Here is a 26591-nt window from a genome sequence, read left to right as displayed (position 1 = left end):
CCAGTAGTTTTCATACACACTTTACTAGTCACCAGGTTGTACAACAAATTTCCAGAATTTATTCACCCTCCCTAACTGAAACATTGAACCCCCAGTCCCTAACCCCCCAGCTCCCCTGGCCACAGCCATTCTTCTCTTGGCTTTGATGAGTTTGACTTTTTTAGCTTCCATTTAGGTGAGAGCTTTAAGTTGTCTCTCTGCAGCTATTTCATTCAGTACGATGTCCTTAAGATCCTCCATGTCGTCACAATGACAAGAGCTTTCTTTTATTAAGACTGAATCGTATTTCACTACATTCCTACTAGATTTTCTTCACCCATTCATCTGCTGGTGGACCCTGAGGCTGAGTCCCTTTCTCAGCAGTGATGAAAGCCGCCATGAATGTGGGGGTGCAGATGTCTCTTCAACATACAGACTTCATTTTCTTCAGATACATACTCAGAAGTGGTACTGCTGAATCCTATGGTATTTTATTTTTAATTTTTTGGAAAACCCCATACTGTCTTCCTAATGGCTAAGGACAATTGATTATATGAATTGGAGTTACCTTACCATACCCAATAGAGTGGAGATGGGAGCAGGCAAGGACTGGGGCCCAGAGCACCGATTACATTGCCCGCCAGCTACTGAAATTACCTGCTAGGACCTCAAGACCAGTCCTACCAAGTAGCCGCCACACCTGCTATGGTTTATGTAAGACTAGTTTTACCTCCCTAACTCTAACCCTGACCGCAGTTTTACACAAGGCTTACCGTGGCCAGACATTGTTCTAAGGCTTGTACGTGTGTGAATTCATTAGGGTGGCAGCACCATTCCGCCCACCATTTCACTGAAGGCCTAGGACCCTGGTAATTAGTGATTTCCCCGGAAATGCCCTCCTGTACAGCTGGACCCGGTGCATCCTGAATTCTCAAGCTTGCTGCCTCATTTTGCTCAAGTATTTCCATTAACATCCAAAGAAAGGAGAGTAACTTTCAGAGTTCCCGGAAGCCTGAATGTCCTTATTTCTTCCTTCACACAGCTTGACAGTCCGGCTGGGTGTAGGATACTGGACTGAATTGTTTTTTTCAAAGCTTTACTTATTTTTTGAGACACACTCTCACTCTGTCGCCCTGGCTAGAGTACTGTGTCATCACAGCTCATAGCGATTCCCTCACCTCAGCCTCACCTAGTAGCTGGGACTACAGGCACCTGCCACAACACTCAGCTAGTTTTTGTACTTTTAGTAGAGACAAGGTCTCGCTCTTGCTCAGGCTGGTCTCTAACTCCTGAGCTCGAGCTTACCAAAGTGCTGGTATTACAGGCTGAGCCACCTTCCCTGGCTCTTTCCAAGCTTTAAATGTGCTGTTGAATTATCTTCTAGCATTCAGGCTACTATTTAACTTGCCACCCCTCTGATTCTTGTTTCTTTGTGGGAAAGTCCACTTTCCTTGTTAACCTTCCTGTCTAGCTTCACACTGACACGTCTAACTCCTGGCCTTTTTCACCGTGCCAAGCGTTCACTGGGCTCTTTTCACTTGCGGACTCCTTTCTTCAGTTCTGGGAAATCCTCTTATCTGGACAACTCTCCCACTCTGTCTTTTCCTTCTTGCTGAGATTCCCGTGACGTCTCCCAGACTGTCTTCCTTGTACTCTGCCTCCTGGAAGACTTTCCGTAACTCTACTGTCTAGTCCAATCACTATGTTTTACACTTTTACAATTATTTTTTCTGTTCCTTTTTCATAGCACCCCCTTAATTTTAGACAGATTAATATTTCCTTGAACCTGAGTATATCAGAGTGCACACATACACGTGTGTGCGCACACACACCCCCTTCCTCCCATTCCTTGAATAACTCATTTCTCTGGAGTCAGCTTTTAACTCATCAATACTGGTCTTTTTTCTTACATGCTATTGGTTCTACTCAGTCCTCTGATTCTTACTTTTTAAGAAAACCCTGGCTAAGCTGGTGTGCATTTCCTGTTTCCCAGGGCAGGACTGCATGAAAGTTCTACCTAGGAACTCTGCAGACTAGGGCAGGGCGAATGCGAGTGTCAACTGTCTGCCGGGGTTTGCTTTAGGGCAAGAGCTGGCTGTCAAGACTTTCTAAGTTCCAGGATGAAGGCTTTGACCTAGATGACAACATCTGTTCTGAACATCAGGGTGGGGGCGGGGGGCGTGGCATGCCAACTGGTACACACTGCCTCCTGTGTTAAGACTTCAATTAATCTGCTTTGGGGTTTTTTCAGTACCACTTCTCACTTTCACCATCCCTGGTACCTGCCAATCCTGGGCCCAGGTCTCTTGGGAGTCCCATAAACAGGCTGGTTCCCAACTCCTCTAGCTCCCTCCCTGCACATCTGAGCTGTAAATCTTTCCACCTCTTTTATCTGTCAATATGTTCCCATCTGCTGTCTTCTAGAAAATCGCTGAAGGCTGTCATCATCTGTTGCTTAATACCCCTCCTCATGCCTCCTCTCCTCATTGCTATTCTAAACCTATTCCTTTTATTATTCAAATTATAGTCATTCAGCAGGGTCCTGGGAAGGACTGGGGCAACTTAAGGCCGAATCCTTCTTGAACTTTCAGGCCATATATTTTATGTGAAGAAATAGGCACACAATTCCTTGCAATATCTTTTTAAAAATATATAAAAGAAGTCAATGTCTAATGCAGTAATAGAAGTTGTTTGCATATTTAAAAATACATGTAGTTTTTTGGCAATAGGATCTTTCATTTCATCAAGAATGTGTGACTTAAAAAAAGGAAGTAAATCAGGAAAACATGTAGCTTCTTCTGAATTTGATGACTCAAGGATATCAGTGCCATTCAGCCAAGAAAAGCAATCATTTTTATTTCATGGAGAGAGTGAGGAAGTTTATGGAAAGTTTTGGTGGTGGCAGGGGGTGGTGCTAAAATTGATTAGTATTGGAAATGTTGATTTTGAAGGGGTCACAGGGGGGTTTAAGAAGAAATATGTATGGAACTTTACTCTGGAAGTGAGAACAATGTAACCTAAAAATTTGTACCCTCATATTAATTTGAAATAAAAAATTAAAAAAGAAAAGAAATATCTAATAGGTAGTTAAAAATATATTTCTAGTTCAGGAAGATTTGGTCTCCAAATGTTGTCATTAACTACGCTGCATATGAAATCATCCAGAAAAATAAACAATTTATAAGGGCAAAGAGTAGAATTTTGGAGAAACATATGCATTTAAGGATGAGAAGAAAATTAACCTTTAATAGAGATTGTAAAGGAATGTTCAATTATGTCAAATGCTGCTGAGATGTCAAGAGGACTGAACAACATGCACTGGACTTTGGTGACAAAGTTACTAAGTACTTGGAAAATAAAGTGAAGCGGCAAAGAGGAGAAAAATGAGGCCAGACTTGAGCCAGCCTCTGAAGCAGTGACTGTGTAAGCAGCACCAGCCGCCCCATCCCTGCCAGTCTCTGCAGGGCGCTGTCAGCTGGGAGAGGGGAGAAGTCATGAGAGTGGGCATCCTGCTGGATGGACGAGGAGGAGTGGGCAGGGTCACAGCTGCGACTGCGGACAAGAGTCCAAGATGAAGAAGGGAGTGGGAACTTAAGGAGCATCTGAAAGCTCCAGATGTACACAGAGGCTGAAGAGTCCACCGAAGGGCGTGAGAGGGTTAGAAGGACAGGAGGTTGGGGTTGGAGAATGAGCTACATTCACGTGCACAAACACAAGTGGAAAGAGTTAGGTGTTGGTGGGGCGGCGCCTGTGGCTCAGTGAGTAGGGCACCGGCCCCATATGCCGAGGGTGGTGGGTTCAAACCCAGCCCGGGCCAAACTGCAACAACAACAACAACAACAAAATAGCCGGGCGTTGTGGCGGGCGCCTGTAGTCCCAGCTGCTCGGGAGGCTGAGGCAAGAGAATCACATAAGCCCAAGAGCTGGAGGTTGCTGTGAGCTGTGTGACGCCACGGCACTCTACCGAGGGCAGTAAAGTGAGACTCTGTCTCTACAAAAAAAAAAAAAAGAGTTAGGTGTTGGGTCCACGTTGTGGAAATGGCAGAGGAAGTGAGTGAATGGCTTCAGATCACAATGGCAGAGGTACTGGCTTAAGGTGGTAGACCGGCCATAACCCCAGGGACAGGGGAGGCACCTAAGGTGACTGGAAGTGTTAAGGAAGACTGAAGGCCAGTTTCAATTTACAAGTTCCACAAAGAGCAGAGGACACACTCGCTCCTGTCTAAAGTATCAGAGGATTCCCACTAAGGTGAGAAGTGAGATTAGATTCAAAGATGACAATCAACTTCCAGTTTGAGTATCTATCATTTTACTGTGCAAGATAGATGCAGCCCAAACATGAAGAAAATGCAGAAATGTCCCTTGGCTAATTAACAGGGGAATATATAAATTCTGTGCCTCATTCTACTCTAGGAAAAGATGATTTTAATAAGCTTGGTCTTATGTGAGCTAGAAAACATTTGCTTCAATATTGTCCTAATCATACAACAAAGAAATACATGACGTCACTCTTTACTGTATCTCCAACACATTTACCTGATTCTTCTTAGGCACTGCTCTGTTTGCATACTTGGTTTCTTGAGACTTCCTTCTGTTAATTTTCTTTTCTTTACAAGGCTGGGCTTCTGTATCAAATAAGTTGCCAGCACTATCTTCTGCAAAACTGATCAATTGCTATAAAGAAAACTTAAAGTGAGAATACCACAAAGCACAGGCAGTTACATTTTAATGTATAACCTTCACTTTTTTCTTCCCAAGATGCTTCTATCATTTTAGATCCTGTTCCTTCTTAACTCACAAATTCCATTAGAAGCATTTTAAACAAAATTCAAGTGGGGGAAATGAAGTCCTCATTTCTGATATTTCAAACATAGATACAGAAACATATACACTACCCGATTATCATTAGGGAAGAACATGATATATTAAGAAACAGCTTAAGAATTAGTTAATTTAATCATTTATCAAATACTAAGCGACCACAATTTAGCAACTGTTGTTGGGTTACAGGGAAAAAAAAAAAAAACAACCCATGAACTTTTAGATTATTTAGGTTTGAATTCCGGGTTTATCATTTAACCTTATCAGCTAAAAACCCTATGATCTCAATTATAACAGCACAACACGACAGGATGTTGTGAACAAAAGTCCAATTTTACCGAGCTTAGAAAACAGTAAAACATGCATGCATTCACTGGTCGTTAAGATCCAGTGTTAAAAACCAAAGCAAAGAACAATCTAACCAGGTTGTATTTCAGTTATGGGCTCTGTTGATTCCAGGCTAATCTTTTCCATTTTCACCTCAATGAAATGCATAAAATAAAATAATATGGATCCCAAACAAAGTTTCCAAACAGATCACCTTCCACATTAATGCAACTCTGGGAGCACTTTATTTTACTGAATTTTTCTTCTAAGAGAATGAATAACAATCAAATCAGGAAAGCATTGCCACCCTAGGTAACATGCTAGGTAGGATAAAGCATCTGGGATCATCAAAAACAGAGAAAGTAAACAGAAACATTTACAAGCAAATACATGGTGTTAAATATGAGCACTTACATTTCTTTTGTTGGAAGTCCGAGTGATAGCACCCACTTTACCAGAGGCTATTTTCTCATGGCTGTTTGAAGGCCTGCAGGGATCAGGGCCTAGTAAGGAAGAGGCACGCAGAAGCAGCAGTGAGCACAGCAGTACAGCACGCATCCCCCCTCAGAAACACTGGAGAGTCCTCTGTAGATGCAGCTTTGCTTTTAATATAACATCTAAATATAAACAATTACTAAAAGGAATAAATTTTGAACTCCATTTTTTTAAAATCTTAGGTTTAATGGATACTCAAAAACTTTCACCGCTTTGCATGGTGACTGCTTAACACGTTATCATGTGCGTCTCCTTTTGTATGATGAAACTGCAATGAAGGGCGTTAAGATATCCATGAAAATACTTTACTTTTACAAAGTTTAAGAAAATTTTAATGTTTAAGGCAGTAATGTGTTTAAGAGCACAAGCTTTAAAATATGATAGACTATGGCACAAATTTTAGCTCTAACTTAAAAAAACATGGCCTGGATTCTGTGCTAGTGAGCTTGGTTTATGTCAACAAGAAGCCATTAAAAGATTTTGACCAGGGGGGCGGCGCCTGTGGCTCAGTGAGTGGGGCACCAGCCCCATATGCCGAGGGTGGCGGGTTCAGACCCAGCCCCGGCCAAACTGCAACCAAAAAAAATAGCCAGGCGTTGTGGCGGGCGCCTGTAGTCCCAGCTGCTCGGGAGGCTGAGGCAAGAGAATCGCGTAAGCCCAAGAGGTTGCTGTGAGCCATGTGATGCCACGGCACTCTACCCGAGGGCGGTACAGTGAGACTCTGTCTCTACAAAAAAAAAAAAAAAAAAAAAGATTTTGACCAGGGAAGATACATCAATAAAAGTTCCCCATAGTCTTGTGCTATAGTTGGGTTATAGCCTTCATGTGAAAGCTATAATTTAGCTTCATAGTAGAGCTGAATACATTGGATACTTTTTCTTCCATTCCTGAGATACTTTGCTAAGAAGAATATGTTCCAGCTCCATCCATGTAAGCATGAGAGAGGTAAAGTCTCCATCTTTCTTTAAGGCTGTAATAGTCCATGGTATACATGTACCACAATTTGCTAGTCCCCAACTATAGCACAAGACTACGGGGAAAGGGCCAAGGAAGGGGAAGGGAGAGGGGAGGTTTAGGTGGAGGGAGGGCAATGGGTGGGGCCACACCTATGGTGCATCTTAGAATGGGTACAGGCAAAACTTACTAAAGGCAGAATACAAATGCCTACATACAGTAACTAAGAAAATGCCATGAAGGCTACGTTGAACAGTTTGATGAGAATATTTCAGATTGTATATGAAACCAGCACATTGTACCCCTTGATTGCACTATGATTACACAGCTATGATTTAACAATTAAAAAAAAAAAAGTTCCCATCCTAAGTGCCTACCCCATGACATTTGTCAGCCAAATCCTGGTTTGTCAGAATAGCTGGGAGAAATTTTTGTTGCCTTGTCATGGTCATAAAAAAATCCAGAGATGAGGCAGGAAGGTGGGAATTTGGTACGCTCTCACCTGAACGGGCACAATGTAGGGGCGTATGGCACACCTCCTGGGTGAAGGGTCAACTACAACCTGGACTGTACCTAACAAATGCAAAGAATGTAACCTAACCTGAAATTAAAAAAAAAAAAAATACAAAAACCTTAGAAAGTATATGTGGTAAAAATACCAAATTAATGTGCATGAAAAATTGTGGATACTCAAGAATGACCCCTACAATGCAGGTCATTCCAAGAGTGCAAATTATGATTAAAACTTATTGTTGATACTTAAGAGTTGAGAGGCCAATTTCGCTGCTTATGGCAACTTGAAAGTTAAATGTGAGTGATTATAAAGCACGGAACACAGACTTCTCTATTATTCTATTGGAATAACAGAAGGGATGGACAGGGGTGTGGGGGCGCATGCCTGAAACCCCAGCACTCTGAGAGGCTGAGGCAGGAGGATCACTTGAGGCCAGCAGTCTATAGAGACTGGTCTGCGCAATAGTGAGATCCTGTCTCTACGAAAAAAAAATTAGCCAGGCACGCTAGATGGTGGCACATGCCGTAGCCCCAGCTACTCAGGAGGCTGAGCGAGCAGGAGGGTCACTTGAGCCCAGAGTTTGAGGGAACTACGATGACGTCACTATACTCTAATCCCGGGCAACAGAGTGAGACCCTGTCTCAACAAAAAAGAAAGGGAAGTTACTGTGCAATGACTAAGAAGGAGGCTGTGGGGGTGGCGACGATGGACAGAGGAAACCAAAGATGGCAGGGGTTTTGAGAGAATTCTCTGTCTACAATAAAAGTGTGATTATAAAGCACGGAACACAGACTTTTACTCGATTTCCTGCCGATTCTGTGTGCAAACCCTCCCCCGCCCCAACTACCCTAAACCCCCCATTCTTCCCACTCCCCCCAACTCTGACCTCTTGTACTGTTGAAATATAGTTTTTATTGCATTTCCGCTATTTTACAAAAAATGACAAAATAAAATTAAAAACAAATAAATTGCAAAAAAAAAAAAAAAAGATGGATAATCTTACAAGATGCTTTTCTATTCTATTAGATTTTTTTTGTTTCATTGTATTGTATTTTTTGAGATGGGGTGTTACCCTGTCGTCCAGGCTAGAGTCCGGTGGCATGACCACGGCTCACTGCAACCTCAAACGCTGAGTTCAAACAACCCTCCTGCTTCATTCAGCCTCTTAAGTAGCACATGCCAGCACACTTTTTTTTTAAATAGATAGAGGTCTCACTATATTGCCCAGGGTGGTCTAGAATTCCTGATTTTAAATCTTCCTGCCTCAGACTCCCAAATTGCTGGGATTACAAGCGTGAGTCACTGTACCCAGTTCCATTAGATTTCCTAAGCCAAGAAAGTATGTACGTAAAGTATATATTAGTGTAACGAATACAAATTTTAGAAGAAAATAAAAAGATTTAAGTGTCATATATACACACTTTGAAACGACATTTATGACAAGATAAATAAAAGTTACTTACCTGAAAGAGTCTCAGAGATTGGAGACTTGCTAGAAGGACTCAGAACTGCAGAGGAAATCTGAAGGGGTTCTATGTTCTCCTAAACAAAGAAAAAAACACAAGCACTTAGATATTATTAAATTCAGTGAATACACAACGTGCCTCAAATAGAAACGGTAAGAATTTATTTTTGACAGGAGGAACTGTAATAAGCATAAAGATGGACAATCTATAATAGTCAATAATAAAGATATGTGATATAAAAATGCATAAAGTATATTTTGTATATATTTACTAATCATCTTTATAATGAAAGCTCCACGAAATATGGTACATATAAAAAGTCATGGAAGTATTGTTCGTAATAGTGCAAAACTGGTAAAAATCAACATAAAATATAGATTAAACCCTAGTATATCATTTAGTCCAGGTAATGACTTCAAAGCATGCTTACTGCTCACGTAAAACATATGAGGCCTGATAAAAACATGAGAAAGTTTGTTCCACACTTTTCACACTTACAAGATTCTCTCCCTTGTCATCAAAATTTGGTTGAGGTAGTATCTCAGGAACCAGTGACATTTCAAGTGGCTGAGAATTGGTATCACTTAGATCCTTTTTACAAACAGGTGTTCCTCCTTTACGTAATGGGGTATTTGCTGGTAAAGACTCATCAAACACCTCAGGGCTTAGGTCCTCTCCAAAAGTAACTCTCTTTCTTTTCCTCATATTAACAAAGGTCGGTGTTTTAAAACTTTCTTCATCTTCTGTAAATAAATGGAAATACCTTAAAAAATTAAGCTGTATTTCTTATCCAAAAGCCTTATCCTAGATCTTTTAAAATTATCATGTTAAGCTATTATTTGTATAGTAAAAAACAGTTTGTAGAATAAATTCAATACAGAAAAGACAATTTTCCAATTAAAATATAGTAATAGATGTTAAGTAAAATTTTGCATGGATATCTTAAAAGTTTACAAAATTGGAATGTAAATTACCCTTACAAGTTCCACCAGTAAATAAAATGGATAGACCAATTCCGAGGTTCTCTGGAGAGTCTATCCCTCCCCACTGTTCTTCGTTCCCATGTAATTTCAGAAGCATCAATGCATTATTAACAGATCATTGAAAATTCCATACTCTAATCAAATTTTATGATCTGATTAAAATGATGTCCTCAGACTTAATGTGAATTTCTTACCCACTTTTCGTTCTTTGCAACAATTTGCAGGATTTGAGAGTAAGCGTGGTGTCTTATCATCATAAAGGTTGTTACAATGCTCCTGAACAAAATAAACATCAATTAATGTTTACCGATAGAAATATATACATAGGCCAGGCACAGTAGCTCACATCTATAGTTCTACACTCTGGAGACGAAGGTGGGTGGATTGCTAGAGTTCAGGAATTTGAGATCAGCCTGACCAAAAGCAAGACCCTGTCTCTACCAAATAGAAAAAAAACAAAAACAAAAAACCAGCTGGGTGTGGTGGCGGGGAGTCTACAGTCCCAGCTACCATGGAGGCTGAGACAAAAGGATCTCTTAAGCCTAAGGGTTGGAGGTTGTTGTGAGCTATGATGACGTCATGGCACTCTACCCAGGGCGAGAGAGTGAGACGCTGTCTCCAAAAACAAGAGAGAGAGAGCCATGCACAGTGGCACTCTGAGAGGCCGAAGTGGGTGATTGCCTGAGCCCATGGGTTCGAAACCAGTCTGAGCAAGAGCAAGATGCTGTCTCTAAAAAAAAATATAGCCGGGTGTTGTGGCGCACGTCATAGTCTCAGCTCCTTGGGAGGCTGAGGCAGGAGGATTGCTTGAGCCCAAGAGTTTGAGGTTTCTGCGAGCTATGATGCCAGGGCGCTCTACCGAGGGCCACAAAGTGTGACTCTGTCTCAAAAAAAAACAAAAACAAAAACAGAGAGAGAGACAGAGAAATAAATATATATATATATATATATATAGAAATTAAGAATGGCAATTTTCTGGAGGGAGGGTAATGGGTGGGGCCACATCTATGGTGCATCTTAGAATGGGTACAGGCGATTGCACTAATGTACACAGCAATGATTTAACAATAAAAAAAAAAAGAAAAAAAAGAATGGCAATTTTCAATTTCTTCTGCCAAAAGCAAGTAAGTACTGGTGATTACCTTTATGAAGTGTTTTGGCTAAAACACTGTATCAGGCACAAATAAAAATGAGGTTTTCTAGATACTACTTTAGAAGGTGGTATTCTAAGACAAAATGAAAATAATAGGAATCAATAAATGTTAATTAAATTCATTCTATCTTTGATCCAGCAAATGAAGTTAATACCATATGAAGTTAATATGTTGTAACCAACTTCAAATGATTCTAATGAGAAGACTTGATGTTTGCTCTATCAAATTGCTAATAAATATTAACTTCATATGGTATTAACTTCATTTGCTGGATCAAATGCGGCCAATACCTTACTTAAAGTACTGTATCTAACTCAGCTCTTTAATCAAAGAAGTTGTTGAAACACTTAAAATAGCAATTCACCACAATTATTCATGTAGATGCAGGTAATCTAGTTTAGTTTGGCTTTAGAAACAGATGTGTAGACATAGAAATGTTAAAATGCTTACGATTTGAAGGAAACGATCTGTATTTCTGATGTGCCAGGGCCTGATGGTAATTTCCTATTATTATCCCGTGTAATGCTCAAATTATGCGCTAAGGTAATTACTAATATTACCCTTTTGTAGATAAGGAAGCCAGGCACAACAAGGTTCAGCTAATATGTTTCTAAGTCAGGACTTGAACTAGGCACTTTGTCCCCTCAGCCCATACTCTCAGTCACTTACAGATTTACCGCCCTTCATGAATTTTAACATCAGACTTATCGGAGTTGACTCAACAAACCAGCAAGTTTAAGTGCGTGTCAAATGGGACCAATACCTTTCTTAAAGTACTGCTATATCACGCTAGAAACTGTCAAGAGAAACTACTGAGTAACTGCCCATCAGCCAGTTCCTATCAACTCCCTCTTTCTTTAGGTTAACTCAGCTTGGGGAAAAAAATTATGGCTGTAAGAAGTGTTTTTAAGACCAAATATTTTGGGTATAGACCGGTAACAGACTGACACATTATCATTAACCAGCATCATTATAGGTACATAAAACTAATCGGTAAAATATGTTTATACATTAATAATTATAATTAAGATTATGAACCACTTATAAATTACAGTCTATTTATGTTATATTCTGCATACTATCCACCAGGCTTTATTATCAAAAAGAAGAAAAAGAACTTCCGCACAGTACTATAAAGGAGAAAAAAATGAGATAAACCAGTTTATCGTAAGATACTTTCTTTTAAATCAGTATGATATGTGACATTTCAGAGTATTGCTGTGAACCAAAATTAATTTTTGCTCATTTGCCTTAGGAAATGTAACTCTCCTATTACCTGTAAGCTCTCAGGAAGCAGCTTGACAGGGGGTTTCTTCAGTACAGAACGAAGTACAAAGGTCTCACTGGGTGGAAGGTCCCTCCCCCACACTGCAGTCACTGGTGACCTCAAGTCAGAGACTGTGTCTGAGCCGGCACCTGCAGCGAAGGTGTCCGGTGACACGGCATCACTTGATCCTCTGTCCTCTACACAGTCAGCAACCTTGAGTTCTTCAAGATAAAATGTAAACATGAGAGGTGGAAGAAGTCCAAATTTGTTCTAGACCCAAAACGTATTGTATATCTACAAAGATAATGATGTGCTCTTAAGAAATTCAATTCTAGGCGCCTGTGGCTCAAAGGGGTAGGGTGCAGGCCTCATATGCCAGAGGTGGCGGGTTCAAACCCAGCCCCGGCCAGAAACTGCAAAAAAAGAAATTCAATTCTAATACATCCTGTTTTTTTTTTTTTTTTTTTTTTGGCCAGGGCTGGGTTTGAACCCACCACCTCTGGCATATGGGGCTGGCGCCCTACCCCTTTGAGCCACAGGCACCACCCCTTCTAATACATCCTGTTAAGGAGTAACATCTGGAATTTCATCTGGAAATCAAAGAGGAGGTAAAGAGATGGCATCAGTCACAGTTGAGAATTCAAATCTAACTACTCAAGGTAAAGGTAAGGAGTTTTGGCTCCCTTAAAAATATGGGCCAGAGGTTGAAAGAAGAAGCTACCTGTCAGTCTGTCTTGACCCATGACACTGATTTCTAGCACCATAAAATTAAGTGCTCAATAATGAGCAATTTCATTGCTGGAGTCAGAGGCATTTCAGTACTCCAGAGTAGGAGTAACAAGAAAAAGGATCAGTGAGGAGAAAGCCAGAAAAGGCTTTGCGCCCTCAATTCTTCCTCACAAGCGAGAACTGTCTTATGAGCGAGTGAGTCACTGAACAAATGCATGACGTGATGGAATCTCCCCCAGGCGTAGCACAGGCAGTGATGAACAACACACACAGACAACCCCACTATCACAGAATGAACAGTATGAAATCTGACATGAGGGAGGGGTGCCAGGAGGGAGGCAGCAGTGGCTCCAAGGGGGAGCACAAGGGGTCCAGGGGGCAGAACTGTTTGGTATCTTGACCGCAGCATGGTCACCAGAGTCTACACACATGATAAAACTTGCTGGACTAAGTATATCCATAGGTGAGCGCATGTAAATCTGATGAAATCTAAAAACAAGTTAGGGGATTGTACCTACATCAATATCCTAGTTGTGATATGCTTCTGCGGGAAACTGGGTAAGAACAATATTGGATGTGCTTATATTATTGCTTATATTTGCATGTGGAACTATAATAATCTCAAAACAAAAAGTTAAATATATATATATATAAAACAAGTACTAATACAGGCGATTAGGAAAAATAATGTAGCACTAAAGGGACAGAATATGATAAGATGGGATGGGTGTTACCATGCTGGGGTGATCAGGAAGACCACCTGAGCAGGTATCTTAATAAAATGAGGTGAGCCCCAGATCTAGAAAAGAGCATTACAAACACAAAGCCAAGTGCAAAGCCTCGAGGCAGAGACGCACCTGGCATAGCAAAGGTACAGCAAGGCTGGTGTGACAAAGAAAAGACAGCTTAGAAATAAACTTAGTTATGGTTAAGGACAATAGCTACAAATTAAATAAGATACCTTATTATTAGTAAACTTAACTAAAGAAGAGAAAAACAATCTCTAAATAATGATGTAACAAACTGAAGAGGATGCAAAAAAAATGGGAAGATATTATATGCTCATGGATTAGAAGAAGCAATATTGTTAAAATATCCACACTACTCAGAGCAATCTACACATTCAATGCAATTCCCAGCAAAATACCAATGACATTATTCACAGAAATAGAAAAAAAAAAATCCCAGACTTTATATGGAACCACAAAAGACCTAGAATACAACAAAACTGGAAGAATCACATTACCTGACTTCAAATTATACTGGAGAGATGCAGTAACAAAAACACGATACTCATATAAAAACAGACACACCAACGGAACAGAAAACAGAACCCAGAAACAAACTCATACATCTGGAGCTGGCCACATACACCAGGGCTGGAGGGTTCAAACCCTGCTCAGGCCTGCTAAACAACAATGACAACTGCAACAAGAAAAGAACTGGGCGTTGTGGCAGGTGCCTGTAGTCCCAGCTACTTGGGAGGCTGAGGCAAGAGAATCGCTTAAGCCCAAGAGCTGGAGGTTGCTGTCAGCTGTGACACCAAGGCACTCTACCTAGGGCAATATGGTGAGACTCTGTCTTAAAAAAAGAAAAAAAAAAAAATCCATACGTCTATTGTGAGCTTATCTTCCACAAAGATGTTAAGAACATACAATGGGGGGCGGCGCCTGTGGCTCAGTGAGTAAGGCGCTGGCCCCACATGCCGAGGGTGGCGGGTTCAAACCCAGCCCCGGCCAAACGGCAACAAAAAAATAGCCGGGTGTTGTGGCGGGCGCCTGTTGTCTCAGCTACTCGGGCGGCTGAGGCAGGAGAGTCGCCTGAGCCCAGGAGTTGGAGGTTGCTGTGAGCTGTGTGACGCCATGGCACTCTACCGAGGGCAATAAAGTGAGACTCTGTCTCTACAAAAAAAAAAAAAAAGAACATACAATGGGGAAAGGACACTCATCAATAAAGGGTTCTGGGAAAACGAGATAACCACAGAAAAATGGAGAATTCTTCATGCAGAAGAATGAAAATAGACAGTTACCTCTCGCCACATACAAAAAGTAAATTAAAATGGATTAAAAACATAATGCCAAGGGGAAGGGGGGGGGGAGGTTAGGGTAGAGGGAGGGTAATGGGTGGGGCCACACCAAGGGTGCATCTTAGAATGGGTACAGGCGAAACTTACTAAATGCAGAATACAAATGTCTACATACAGTTAACTAAGAAAATGCCATGAAGGCTACGTTGAACAGTTTAATGAGAATATTTCAGATTGTATATGAAACCAGCACAGTGTACCCCTTGATTGCACTAATGTACACAGCTATGATTTAACAATAAAAAAAAAATAATCCTAGAATAATAGAAAAAATAACCTTAATATTTTCATGAAATCACAAAAATCTCTGAAAACCCAAATCACTTCTGAGGAGAAAAAAATCAAAGTTGGAGGCACTACACTTCCTGACTTAAAGTTACATTACAAAGGTGTAGTATGATACTGGCATAAACGCAAACACACAGACCAGTGGAACAGTAAGAGAGCCCAGAAATAAAGCCAAACATAAATAGTCAACTAATTTTATACAAAGTCACCAAAAAAGACACAACAGAGAAAGGACAGTCTCTTCAGTAAATGGTGCTAGAAAAACTGCATTACCACATGGACAAGAATGCAACTGGACTCTTTTCTTACACCACACACAAAAAATCAACTCAAAGTGGATAAAAAACCTAAATGTGAGACCTGAAACCATTAAACTCCTAGATGAAAACAAAGAGAAAATGCTCCTAGACATTGATTTTGGCAATAATTTCTTGGATCTCACACTAAAACCTAAAAAAAAAGCAAAAATAAATAAAATGGAGTACATGAAACTAAAATACTTCTGCACAGCAAAGGAAACAATCAACAAAATGAAAATGCAACCTAAAGACTGGTAAAACCATACATGACGTGAAAATGGCTAAAAGGTCTATGCTCGGTATCACTAATGATCAGAGGAATGCAAATCAAAACCACTGTGAGGTGCTGCCCCATGATCACATTCATGTGCACGGCTATGATTTAATCATAAAATAAAATAAAATAAAGACAAAGTAAACTACTTCAGAAAAAACAAACAAAAAAAAAACTTAATACTTATGGCTGGAAACTACTAAAGGGAAACACTAGAGCAATGTTCCAGAACACTGGTCTGGGCAAGGACTTGTTCAACCAAAGCAAAACTGGACAAATGGGATCACTAAACTTTTAGATTAACTTAATTAACTTTCAGATTAACTAAAAGGCTTCTGCATAGCAAAGGAAACAACAATAGAGATAACTCACAAAAATGGGAGAAAATATTTGCAAAATACTCACCTGAAAAGAGATTAATAACTAGACTACATGAGAAACTCCAACAATAGGGCGGCACCTGTGGCTCAAGGAGTAGGGCGCCAGTCCCATATGCCAGAGGTGGCGGGTTCAAACCTAGCCCCGGCCAAAAAAAAAACAAAAAAACCCAGGAAGAAACTCCAACAATAAAAAAAAATTCAATTAAAAACAATGGGCAAAGGCTCTAAATAGGCTTTTCTCCAAAGAAGATATACAAATGACCAACAGTCATTCGAAAAAACACTCAACATCTTTAGGAACCGGAGAAATGAAAGGGAAAACAGAGAGTTATCATCTCACCCCAGTTTTTTTTTTTTTTTTGTAGAGACAGAGTTTCACTGTACTGCCCTTGGGTAGAGTGCCATGGCGTCACACGGCTCACAGCAACCTCTAACTCTTGGGCTTACGTGATTCTCTTGCCTCAGCCTCCCAAGTAGCTGGGACTACAGGTGCCTGCCACAACGCCCGGCTATTTTTTTGTTGCAGTTTGGCCGGGGCCGGGTTTGAACCCGCCACCCTCGGCATATGGGGCCGGCGCCCTACTCACTGAGCCACAGGCGCCGCCCTCACCCCAGTTAAAATGGTTCTTATCACATAGACGGGTAATAATGAAGGCTGACAAGGTGTGGAGAAAGAATCCTCACAGACTGCTGGTGGGAAGGTAAATTAATACGACCCCTATGGAGAACAGTATGGAAGCGCCTCAAAAACTGAAAATAGACCTACCACGTGACCCACCAATCCCACTGCTAGGAATATAGCCAAAAGAATTCAACACAGGAAAAGGTATCTGCACTCCCGTGTTTATCAGCACTATTCACAGCAGCCGAGATTGAGATGAACTTAGTATCCACTGCCAGAAGATGAATAAAGAATTGTGGTTCAAATAAACAATGGAATATTATATAGCCACAAAAAAGAATGAAATCCTGCCATCTGCAATGAGGTGGATGGAAATGGAGAACAGGATGTTAAGTGAAATAAGCCAAGCACAGAAAGACAAATCTTGAATGTTTCCACTGTTACGTGGGAGCTAAATATTAAAAATAATTGCTCTCCTGGAGACAGAGAGTTACCAGAGACTAAAAAAGGTAGCAGGTCAGGGAAGATACATGTGAAGATGGTTAATATGCATAAAAATATAGTTAGAGACTTAGAATGTACGATATTTGGTAGCACAACAAAATGGCTGTAACCATCAGAAGTTAGGGCATACTTTAAAATAACTGCAAGAATGAAAACTGCAATGTTGCTAACACAAAGAAACGATAAAAGGCCTGAGGTCAAGAAAATTCAACTACCCAGATTTGATTAATTCACATTGCAGGCCTGTATCAAACCATCACATGTACTTTACAAAGAGAGACAGCTATTATGCATTCATAATAATTACAAACAAAAAAATAAAATAAAGTAAAATCAAAAACGAGAGAGAAAATGGGAGGCAAGGAGACGGGGTGAAACCTCGTAAAGTCTTTTGGCCTAAACGAGCACAAAGAAATAAAGTTCTGGCTGGGAGGGAAGGAAAGTTAAAGATGGGAGAAAGTACTTATTACACCACATTGTACCTTAGTAAGAAAAGTTAGTCCAGTAACGAGAGGGAACTCTGACACAAAGGCCTTGAAAAGAAAGGGCATGTTGTCAAAGTGAAGACAGTTGTCCTACAGCAGAACTGGTTTATAAGTACCTTGCTTAAGTAAGCAGAAACCGTAAAGGGAACCCTTGTATCATAAATGGAAGTCTTGGCAAAATGTTCTCTTCTTAAACTGGCATACTGAATTTGACTTGATTTTCTTTCAGATGTCATGCTAAAGATTATATTCTGGTTTGTATCCATTTATTTACAAATCTCTGTTTTTACATATTTTTATATACATCAAAGTTATTTTTAGATCATAGTTTACTAACTTATCTGGTTCAAGGGTACAGTATCTCTGGGGACAGTAATTTTTGGAATTGAAGGCTACTGCCACTTTTCAAATCAAAGTGGCAGTAGCAATTCTTCATCCATCGACAATTTTCTTGAATGTAAATGGATTAAATTCTTCAGTAAAAAGACAGCATTGCAGAGTAAATAAAAGACCAAGATCTAGGCCGGTGCCTGTGGTTCAGTGGGTAGGGAGCCGGCCCCATATACCGAGGGTGGCAGGGTCGAACTCAGCCTCAGCCAGCTAAAACAGCAGCGGCAACTGCAACAAAACTAGCCGGGCGTTGTGGCAGGCACCTGTAGTCCCAGCTACTCAGAAGGCGGAGGCAAGAGGATCGCCTAAGCCCAAGAGCTTGAGGTTCCTGTGAGCTGTGACATCACAGCACTCTACAGAGGGCGACAAAATAAGACTCTGTCTCAAAAAAAAAAAAAAAAAAAAATGACCAAGATCTAATCATGTTTCCTACAAGAGACTCATTGTACAATACTAACTCTAAGTAGACCTGTGAAAACTGAAAAAGGAATATTCTAATCCCTAGAGCAACAACTTAAAAAAATGCAGTAAAGTATTACATTTAAAAGGTAACCCACAAATGCAAATGAAATTCTAAAAAAAAAACCCACTAAAATAAACCCAAGGAAGGCAAGAACAGAGAAATAGACAAAGAACATGATAAAATGGTAGATGTGAATCAAGCCACGTCAATTACATAAAACATTAGCAAGGTAAATACTCCAATTTGAAGGCAGAAATTTTCAGGATGGATAAAAAAGTAAGATCTACCTATATGCTTGTGTATGAGTTTCACTTTAAAGATAAAGACAGGTATGATAAAAATAAACATAAAACTCTTCTGGGAACTTTCACTCAAGACGAGAATACTGACTTTGGGAAAGGATAAATGTTTGGTAAAACTTCACACTTAAAAACAGAAATAAGCAAAAAAAGTACACATGATATTCATTCAGCAGAATATGTCTGTTACTATATTCACAAGCCCTACCCCTTATGCAAGATTCCATCAGCTTGGAATTCTTCACTCATTTTTACTGATAGCAGCTCCAAAAAGAGAGACTATCCCACACATAACAAGAATTCTAACACATTTCTACTAGGCTGAGAGATGCTAAAAGTAGGGAACCATTTCAGTTTCCCCGATGAGTGAACAAGTACACTAATCGTAAACGTCTACCGTCTGGAGCAACTGGCACATTGCTAAGGAAAAATTAAATACTCACCATCCGAAGCCTCTGTGAACTGTGTAAGAGGAGCAGACGCTTCAGCTAAAGTTCCAGCCTGCGTTGAACCCAGTTCAGATGATTTCTTGGGGAAAACATTTAAAGAGCAATGAAGTATTAGTTTTATTACTTATAGCATTACTGATATTTTTGTGAGGCATCGCGGATTACCTGGAGAGCTGGCATTCAATCAGCCGCCCTCATTACCTGGCAAACTCACAGCACATGGGGACCTGATGAGGCAGGGTCTGTCCTCACTGTCCTACCCAGCCCACGGTACATTTTCAACCCCCTAGGGTAAGTTTAAAGGACATATTTTTGTTGCCTTGTTATTAAACCCTAAAAAGCTGTATCATTTGCTAGTCTTTAAATAAAAAATTCTCAAAATAAAAGTGTTACATAATTATTCATCAAACGCCAAACGATACCAATAGCTCAGACAGAAAAAACCTTAACAGCTAGGATGGGAAACATACCCATACAATTCAGAAATAATCTCTAAATCAAGGTGTATGTCCATATAATTAATCAAAGTTCTGATCAGCAAAAATTACTATTTCCTCTGTTGGATGGTGATTTCATATTAACCTGAGTAATGCGGAGAGGATAAGCAACTCTGAGATACAAATTAAACGCCCAGGACCCTCCCTGAAGAACGCTAATGACTGTCAAATTAGAGCTCAGCCAGTCCAAATATGATGAGCAGGATGAGGGCTGGAGCTAAGTGACAGAGAGGTGTGGAAAGAGCCCCATAGCAATGGCATTAGGTGTCTCCTCTCTTGAAGGAAATGAGGAGCAGTCATGTCCAACTGGCTCTGAGAGTCCAAAGCGGGAAAAGTGGGTCCTGACAGACCAGCAGCACTAACATCTATGGGAAAAGCAACAGATTTCCAATGGAATTATTCTTCTGACTTACTAAGTCCCGTTGGCTATTGTCTTTTGATGATCTTGACAGACTTTTGGTAGTTATAAGCCACAAAAGCCACTTGAAGTAAGTGAGCAGAGCAAAGAAAAATCCGCTAAATACCATCTACTTCTCAGCAGTCAGAGAAGCCAGGCAGTGTTAGGAAATCCAGACTGGAGCACAGTCCACCCTGAACCTTCATCTTATTTACAAGTCATGTTCAAATCACCGGTTTATGTCTCCTTTCCCCAATACACAAAAAGCTGCAGGAGGGCAGGACCATGACTCACTTTCTGTTAAATCCTCACCTTCTCCACCAATATCTCAGATGCAGAAGACAACCAGGCTTACCCTCCCCACAAAGGCCTTTCCGTAAGTAAAGTGAGTAATCAAAACCAACATACCTATCCATATTATTTCTAATAAGCAATAAATACCCACAAATAACAATAAAATTAGCCGGCAGGAAACAGACACATATACACACACTTTAAAACCCCAGCTCCAATAAGGCAGAAGTGCTAAAATTGAAGACATTGACAACCTTAAAGTTGCCTATGCAGAAAACGAGAGCTTAACCTTCCTATGTGTAAAGGAAATGAATTACCAGAGAAAGGTCTGCAGACATGTCAGCGGCACCTATTCTGTCGGTATCAATACTGAACAGCTGAAGCTCAATGATTTTTTCTTCCCCATCAGTTAGATTTTCATCAGAGTTGCTCTGAGAGGATATTCTCCGGCGTTTGGATGATAACTCTGTAGGGAATCCAGACTGCTGATATTCAGGAAGATCTTCCTTTTTGGCTATGCACAAAAAACAAAATTAAAAAATGAATGGCATAGCATTTAACATAATTTTAAAATTTTGTGCATCACAACTATTTAAGTAAAATGTAGTGCTTCCGTGCTCGTTTCGGCAGCACATACACTAAAATTGGAAGGATCCAGAGAAGATCAGCATGGCCCCTGCGCAAGGATGACATGCAAATTCGTGAAGCGTTCCATATTTTTGAAACTAATTTATGGCTTTCATATGAAAGCGATAATCCAGTTATAACCTAAGCATATGGGGAAGGGGGGAGGGAGTGGAGGGAGGGGGGAGGATGGGCAGAGGGAGGGGGATTGGTGGGATTACACCTGCGGTGCATCTTACAGGGGTACATGTGAAACTTAGTAAATGTAGAATATAAATGTCTTAATACAATAAATAAGAAAATGCCAGGAAGGCTATGTTAACCAGTGTGATGAAAATGTGTCAAACTGTTTATAAAACCAGTGTCTGGTGCCCCATGATCGCATTAATGTACACAGCTATGATTTAATATTAATAATGAAAAAAAGTAGATACAAGTAAAAAAAAAAAATTTAGTGCTTCAGTGTAAATTATCAACAAAAAAGAAAAATAGAGGATATACTTTCAAAATAGAAATCTAATTGAAAGGCAAGAGAACATGATTACTGAAAAGATATTAATAAATATCTTCGACTGAGTCTTTTCAGATCTTAAAATGCACAAAGATCTACTACCATATATTTGCATGTCTGATATTGTATCTGTTTTTAAATTCACGATGAAATCTTAATTTTGAACATTTTAGTGGATGTAGAGGATGTAGTTACATTCTCTATGACTTAGAGATGTAGTTACTCTGTGATTTTGTGAAAAAATACAACCACAATATGCCTCAGTTCCTTCTAGCTACAAAAAAAGAAACGCTATGGTCTGCACAGTTCTAACAATGATATAAAAAAATGTTAAAACTCAGGTAAAAAGCAGGAAGAAAAGTAAGTTACAAACTACAAACACAAATTGTACATCTGAATGGGTCATATACCATAGAGGTAGATCAAGTGGACTTGTCTTGGGGAGCAGTGCGCTGCTGAAAGGAGGCACTGAAATGCACTTGAAGATGGTTCAAGAAATCAAAACCATTTGAAATTTTAGAGTGTAAAGCACCAGAGAAATGGTTATAATGATTACAGTAAAACCAAGATTTTTGTCCAATTCTGGTGTCTGAAATCCTTCATGATTAAAAAAAATTTTTAAATGACTGAAAAAATAGCCAAAGGAATTACAATCTAAGAGTCAAAATACATCTAGGCGATCAGACCGGATGCATTTCTTTTTAACTACAGGGTTGGGTGTTTGGTATAAATGCTTACCAAACTTAAAAAAATCAAAGTTTATAGACTCAAATTTGCCATGAGCTCTATTCTAGTGGTGAAATAAGCTAATTACCTCTGATATTTTAAAACTTAAAACTGTGAACAGGTGGAAATATAAGATCAGGAATGCCTGACATTAGGGGTTTTAAGAGCAAACAGAAATTCCTATTTTTGTTTTAAATGTCCCCAATTTTTAAATGTTGGGCTTAAAAGTACACCTGGGCTCTGAAAAGACTGCTTTCCCCCTGTGGAACAAGGTACGTTGTGTTCCGTCTTAGAAGCTCATCTTTGTTAAATCAAAACTGGATGACTTCTTTGTACTCACTCAAGTCTGTTGCCTCACACTCTCTTTTTGCCTCAGAGGATTCCAGACAGTCAGCCATTTTCTCGTTTTCCTTAATGGAGTAAAAAGCTGACTGGAAAGCAGACATACGCTCTCTTAAAGAGTTGACATTTCGATATAGCACAGGGCTGCCCTGTAAAAGCACACAGACACAGGGGTATCAGAAATCAAAGCAAACAGTTTCCATGTTCTAGGCCTACAGCCATGAACTCAAGACTAAATATAGTTCACCAAGGGTTTTGAAGATCACAGGTAATGAGTTCGTGTGCAGAGCCTCTTCCACCTGGATGCATTTCCACTCTGAATAGTTGGTGAGCTGTCATCACCTTTGACTGCTCCCCTCTGTGCCTCCTGCAACTTTTAGCAAAACCTGAGCACGGAGGAATAGTGAGCAACACAGACACGCATACAGCTACCCGCTGATGAGTCGGTGGACTACACTGTAGAAAATGCTTTAAGTAGGCACCCAGAGTGTATCCCCAATCATGTGAGGAGTGACCTACTCTTAGAAGGATTCGGAGGGGTTCAGGGACTTTCATTCATTCCTTTGCTTACACCTGAGTGAATCAAATTTAAAAGGCAAAGGGAAAAATGTTTAACACAAAAACATTCAAAGGCCAGGCAGAGAATGCATGGGAGGAAAAAAAAAAAAAAAAGCAACAAAAAAATGCTGACTCCTGGAATGAGGCAAGGAAGGAGGGACAGGAGGAACCTGCCTATTTAGAAAGTCTTCCAAAGGTGTGCCAAGTGCCCACGAGTGTCATCTGCACAGCACGCGTGCCACCTAACGTCCTGGCATGCCTCCTTCACTCCACGTTGGTCTCTACTCACCACTGGGCCACCCGTGTCCTCCAGTCCAAGAGGCCAGAGCAGGCCCTCAAAGTGGCACACGCTCTCAGAAGCCCACACTCACATCTTCTCTCCCCAGCTACATGTTCCTGATTTTACGGGACTGGGATGCTTTACTTCCTTAGGGCTGAAGCCAGCCATTCACTTAGAATAGAGTCAGATGGTAGAAGCACAGGAGCTCACAGGGTTCCAGCCAAGAACGGATTAAAATGAAATTTATTCTAGCAGGGCATGAGTTCTGCTTACATATAAAATAAATTACTGATTAAGCTCTCTATCCTGTTTTTTTTCCCCATTAATTATTTAGACTAATAACCCACTTCCACTGACAGAGTGTGGCAATTTAAAAAATTCCACCAACAGGCAAGAGTAAAAGATTACCTCTTTAAGATATTGTGTGGAGAAGCAGCGGTTAAAATCCTGAAGTCATATTTGATGGTACTCTGTTCACACACTGATTCTATTCCCAGTGAAACACACCCAGAAAGCAAACTCTCTATTACATAATCCCAGAACATGGTAAATTTAAATACACTTGATGATGCAAACCTTTATGACATAAACAGCACGTAATAATCACAAAAGCCTTATGGTCATTTCATCTATTAGGGCAACAGAGAAAAAATTATCTACAGGTTATACAATTTTCTCTGAATGTGCTTTTTTGGTACTCGTATTTGAACATGGTAGGAGCAGGTTAATATCCTATACATAGGAACTTGGAGCACTTTGAAATGCTCCTTACAGCAAATTGTAAGTTTCTCCAACTAAACATTTTTTTCTCTATTTCCTGCTGGAGGAAGAGACCACTGTTGATATACAAAATAAATGAAACATTCAAAATGTATTGTTTTGATGCTTTTGCCTTATGAATTATGTTGGTCAGTCAATATTCCTTCCATGAGCCCAAAAACTGTCCAGGGCCTCAGGATTCAGGGGAAAAATTATTTTCTGGAACAAAAAAATCTGAAAACCTATCAATACACTTCCATGTACAAGAGGTGCTACTGAAAAGATAAAATAGTGCCGGGTATGGTGGCTCACGCCTGTAATCCCAGCACTCCGGGAGGCCGAGGGGGTGGACTACCTGAGCTCAGGAGTTGGAGACCAGCCTGAACAAGAACGAGATCCTGTCTCCAAAAAATACAGACAGGTGTTGTGGCGGGCGCCTGTAGTCCCAGCTACTTGGGAGGCTGAGGCAAGAGAATCGCTTGAACCCAAGAGTTGGAGGTTGCTGTGAGCTATGATGCCACAGCACTCTACCCAGAATGACAAAGTGAGACTGTCTCAAAAAAAGGAGGAAGATAAAATAGAAATGTATCCAATTCCCTAAAAGGGTCACATTGGCTAGAGCCAAAACAAACCCAGTGAAGTAAAATCTGAGTTGAAACCAAAGCTCATAGTAAGAAAGCGGTTTAAGGGAAAGCATTCGGCAAGAACAAGGATGAGAACCAAAGGCTGGGTAGAAATTCGACCAGGCAGAATGAAGGCCAGCATGTCCGGCAAGTGGAAGGACATGGGAGATGAGCCTGGAGGAGGGTATGGAGCTCCAGGAAGGAGCCTGGGTGTAATTTGAGCATCACTGGAAGCCACGGGATAGCTTTGAGCAGCAGGGCGAATCATCTACTTTCTGCTTTAAGTAAATACATCTTTTTGACTTCTCTGTGGAAGGGTGGATGGATTAGGGAAAGACAAAAGTAAGACCAGTTAGGAAGAAGCAGGTGCTGATCCTGGTAAGAATCACATGGTAAGGAGCTCTGGGGTGAACACACACTCTCTATATAACGTTCACAGCAAAGAGAAGTGGGCAGAGAACACCGGGCACGTCAGTACTGTCTGAGCGGAAAACTGGAGCAGATGAAACACAGAAGAAAACCAGGTCAGTGCGGAATCCCACACATCCAGGGAAGAAAGGACTCCAAGGAGGTCAAATATATTGAAAGCTGCTGAAACGATGAGTAAGATTAAAACTTAGATTTAATCTTTGGACTTTGCAAGGTACAGTCCCTGTGTTATCAAGGGTAACAAGAGTCTCAGCTGGACAGATCGCATGAGGAGTTCTGCCATGGGACGAGAGAAGGGAAGCAGAGAGCTGGACAGGTCACGTGAGGAGTTCTGCTGTAGTGGGGAGGATGAACAGCAGCGTCAAAGTTTCTCTTACATTCTCTCATTTAACACCCAACTCGGAAAACTTCTGTGATCACATGGGAGGGTTTTTCCCACACACACCAAGCAAGCGATCCTGCAGTGGCACCAGCTGAGTGTCCCCAAATGTAATTCTGACACTATCTATCTACCTGGAGATAGTTTCACATCCCACAGGTTGACAGCCCAGTCCCACAGGAATGTCCTCCACTTCTAATCCACATTTCCAAGCTTTGCTAAGGAGCTCATTGAGGTCTGCAAAACCTTCTGTTCAACCTTCGCGTGAATTCCTTGGGGACTGTTTTTCTTTTCCTATAGTTTCCTTCAATAAAGCAGACCCTTTCATAGCTTCTGTCCCTTTGTTTGTTCTTCAAGATCACAGTTATGGTGGAATGGAACACGTCTGAACATCACCGATTTCTACCTCTATAATCCTTAACCACTTTTAATAATTTCATTTCCAGATCAATCGCTTAAAATGGCCTCTTGCTGGCAACACTGGCCGATTTTGCACAGTTGGGGGCATGATGAACAAAACACCATGAGATTAAGTCAAGCCCAAGAGAAAATGATGTGATCACGAGACATGGTAAACACAAGACCACATGTGAGGCGGCTGCCAGCATCACACGGCATGTTGTTTCATGGTAAACTTTTTAATAAATAGGAGGAGTACACTTTAAAATAACAACAAATAGCATATAATATATAAATCAATCATACACACATATACTCAATTATTACCAAGTATTATGTACTGTACATAATGCATGTGCTATACTTTTATAAGCCTAGCAGTACCACACACAGGTAACATGTTGCTACATACTAGGGGACAGGAATTTTTCAGCTCCATAATAATCTCATAAAACCACCAGAGTGTGTGTATCCACTGTCGACTGAAATGTCACCCTGTGTTGCATGACTGTATTTGACTTTTTAGGGGCATGTGTTATTTTAAT

The 26591-nt window shown here is 40.5% G+C and overlaps 1 protein-coding gene and 1 non-coding gene across 3 annotated transcripts in view; one reads left to right on the top strand and one right to left on the bottom strand.

Moving 5' to 3' along the window:
• Positions 1-26591, bottom strand: part of CDCA2 (cell division cycle associated 2) — a 41537-nt gene that overhangs the window by 11742 nt on the left and 3204 nt on the right. Inside the window, exons 5-13 of one of the 2 annotated variants that reach the window (XM_053578808.1) lie at positions 22618-22768; positions 20734-20930; positions 19223-19307; positions 11970-12181; positions 9734-9815; positions 9055-9299; positions 8554-8632; positions 5542-5630; positions 4516-4653 (exon numbers count right to left, since the gene is read on the bottom strand). In XM_053578808.1, coding sequence (XP_053434783.1) covers positions 4516-4653; positions 5542-5630; positions 8554-8632; positions 9055-9299; positions 9734-9815; positions 11970-12181; positions 19223-19307; positions 20734-20930; positions 22618-22768 — 1278 coding nt within the window. The remainder of the gene's footprint in view (positions 1-4515; positions 4654-5541; positions 5631-8553; positions 8633-9054; positions 9300-9733; positions 9816-11969; positions 12182-19222; positions 19308-20733; positions 20931-22617; positions 22769-26591) is intronic. The other variant, XM_053578809.1, reaches the window with a different exon arrangement.
• Positions 21031-21137, top strand: LOC128576629 (U6 spliceosomal RNA). The gene has a single exon (XR_008377460.1). It is a non-coding gene; the product is annotated as a U6 spliceosomal RNA (small nuclear RNA).

This window comes from Nycticebus coucang, chromosome 24 (genome assembly GCF_027406575.1).
Source record: "Nycticebus coucang isolate mNycCou1 chromosome 24, mNycCou1.pri, whole genome shotgun sequence".
NCBI classification, from domain to species: Eukaryota; Metazoa; Chordata; class Mammalia; order Primates; family Lorisidae; genus Nycticebus; species Nycticebus coucang.
This window is presented reverse-complemented; position numbering and strand designations above follow the sequence as displayed.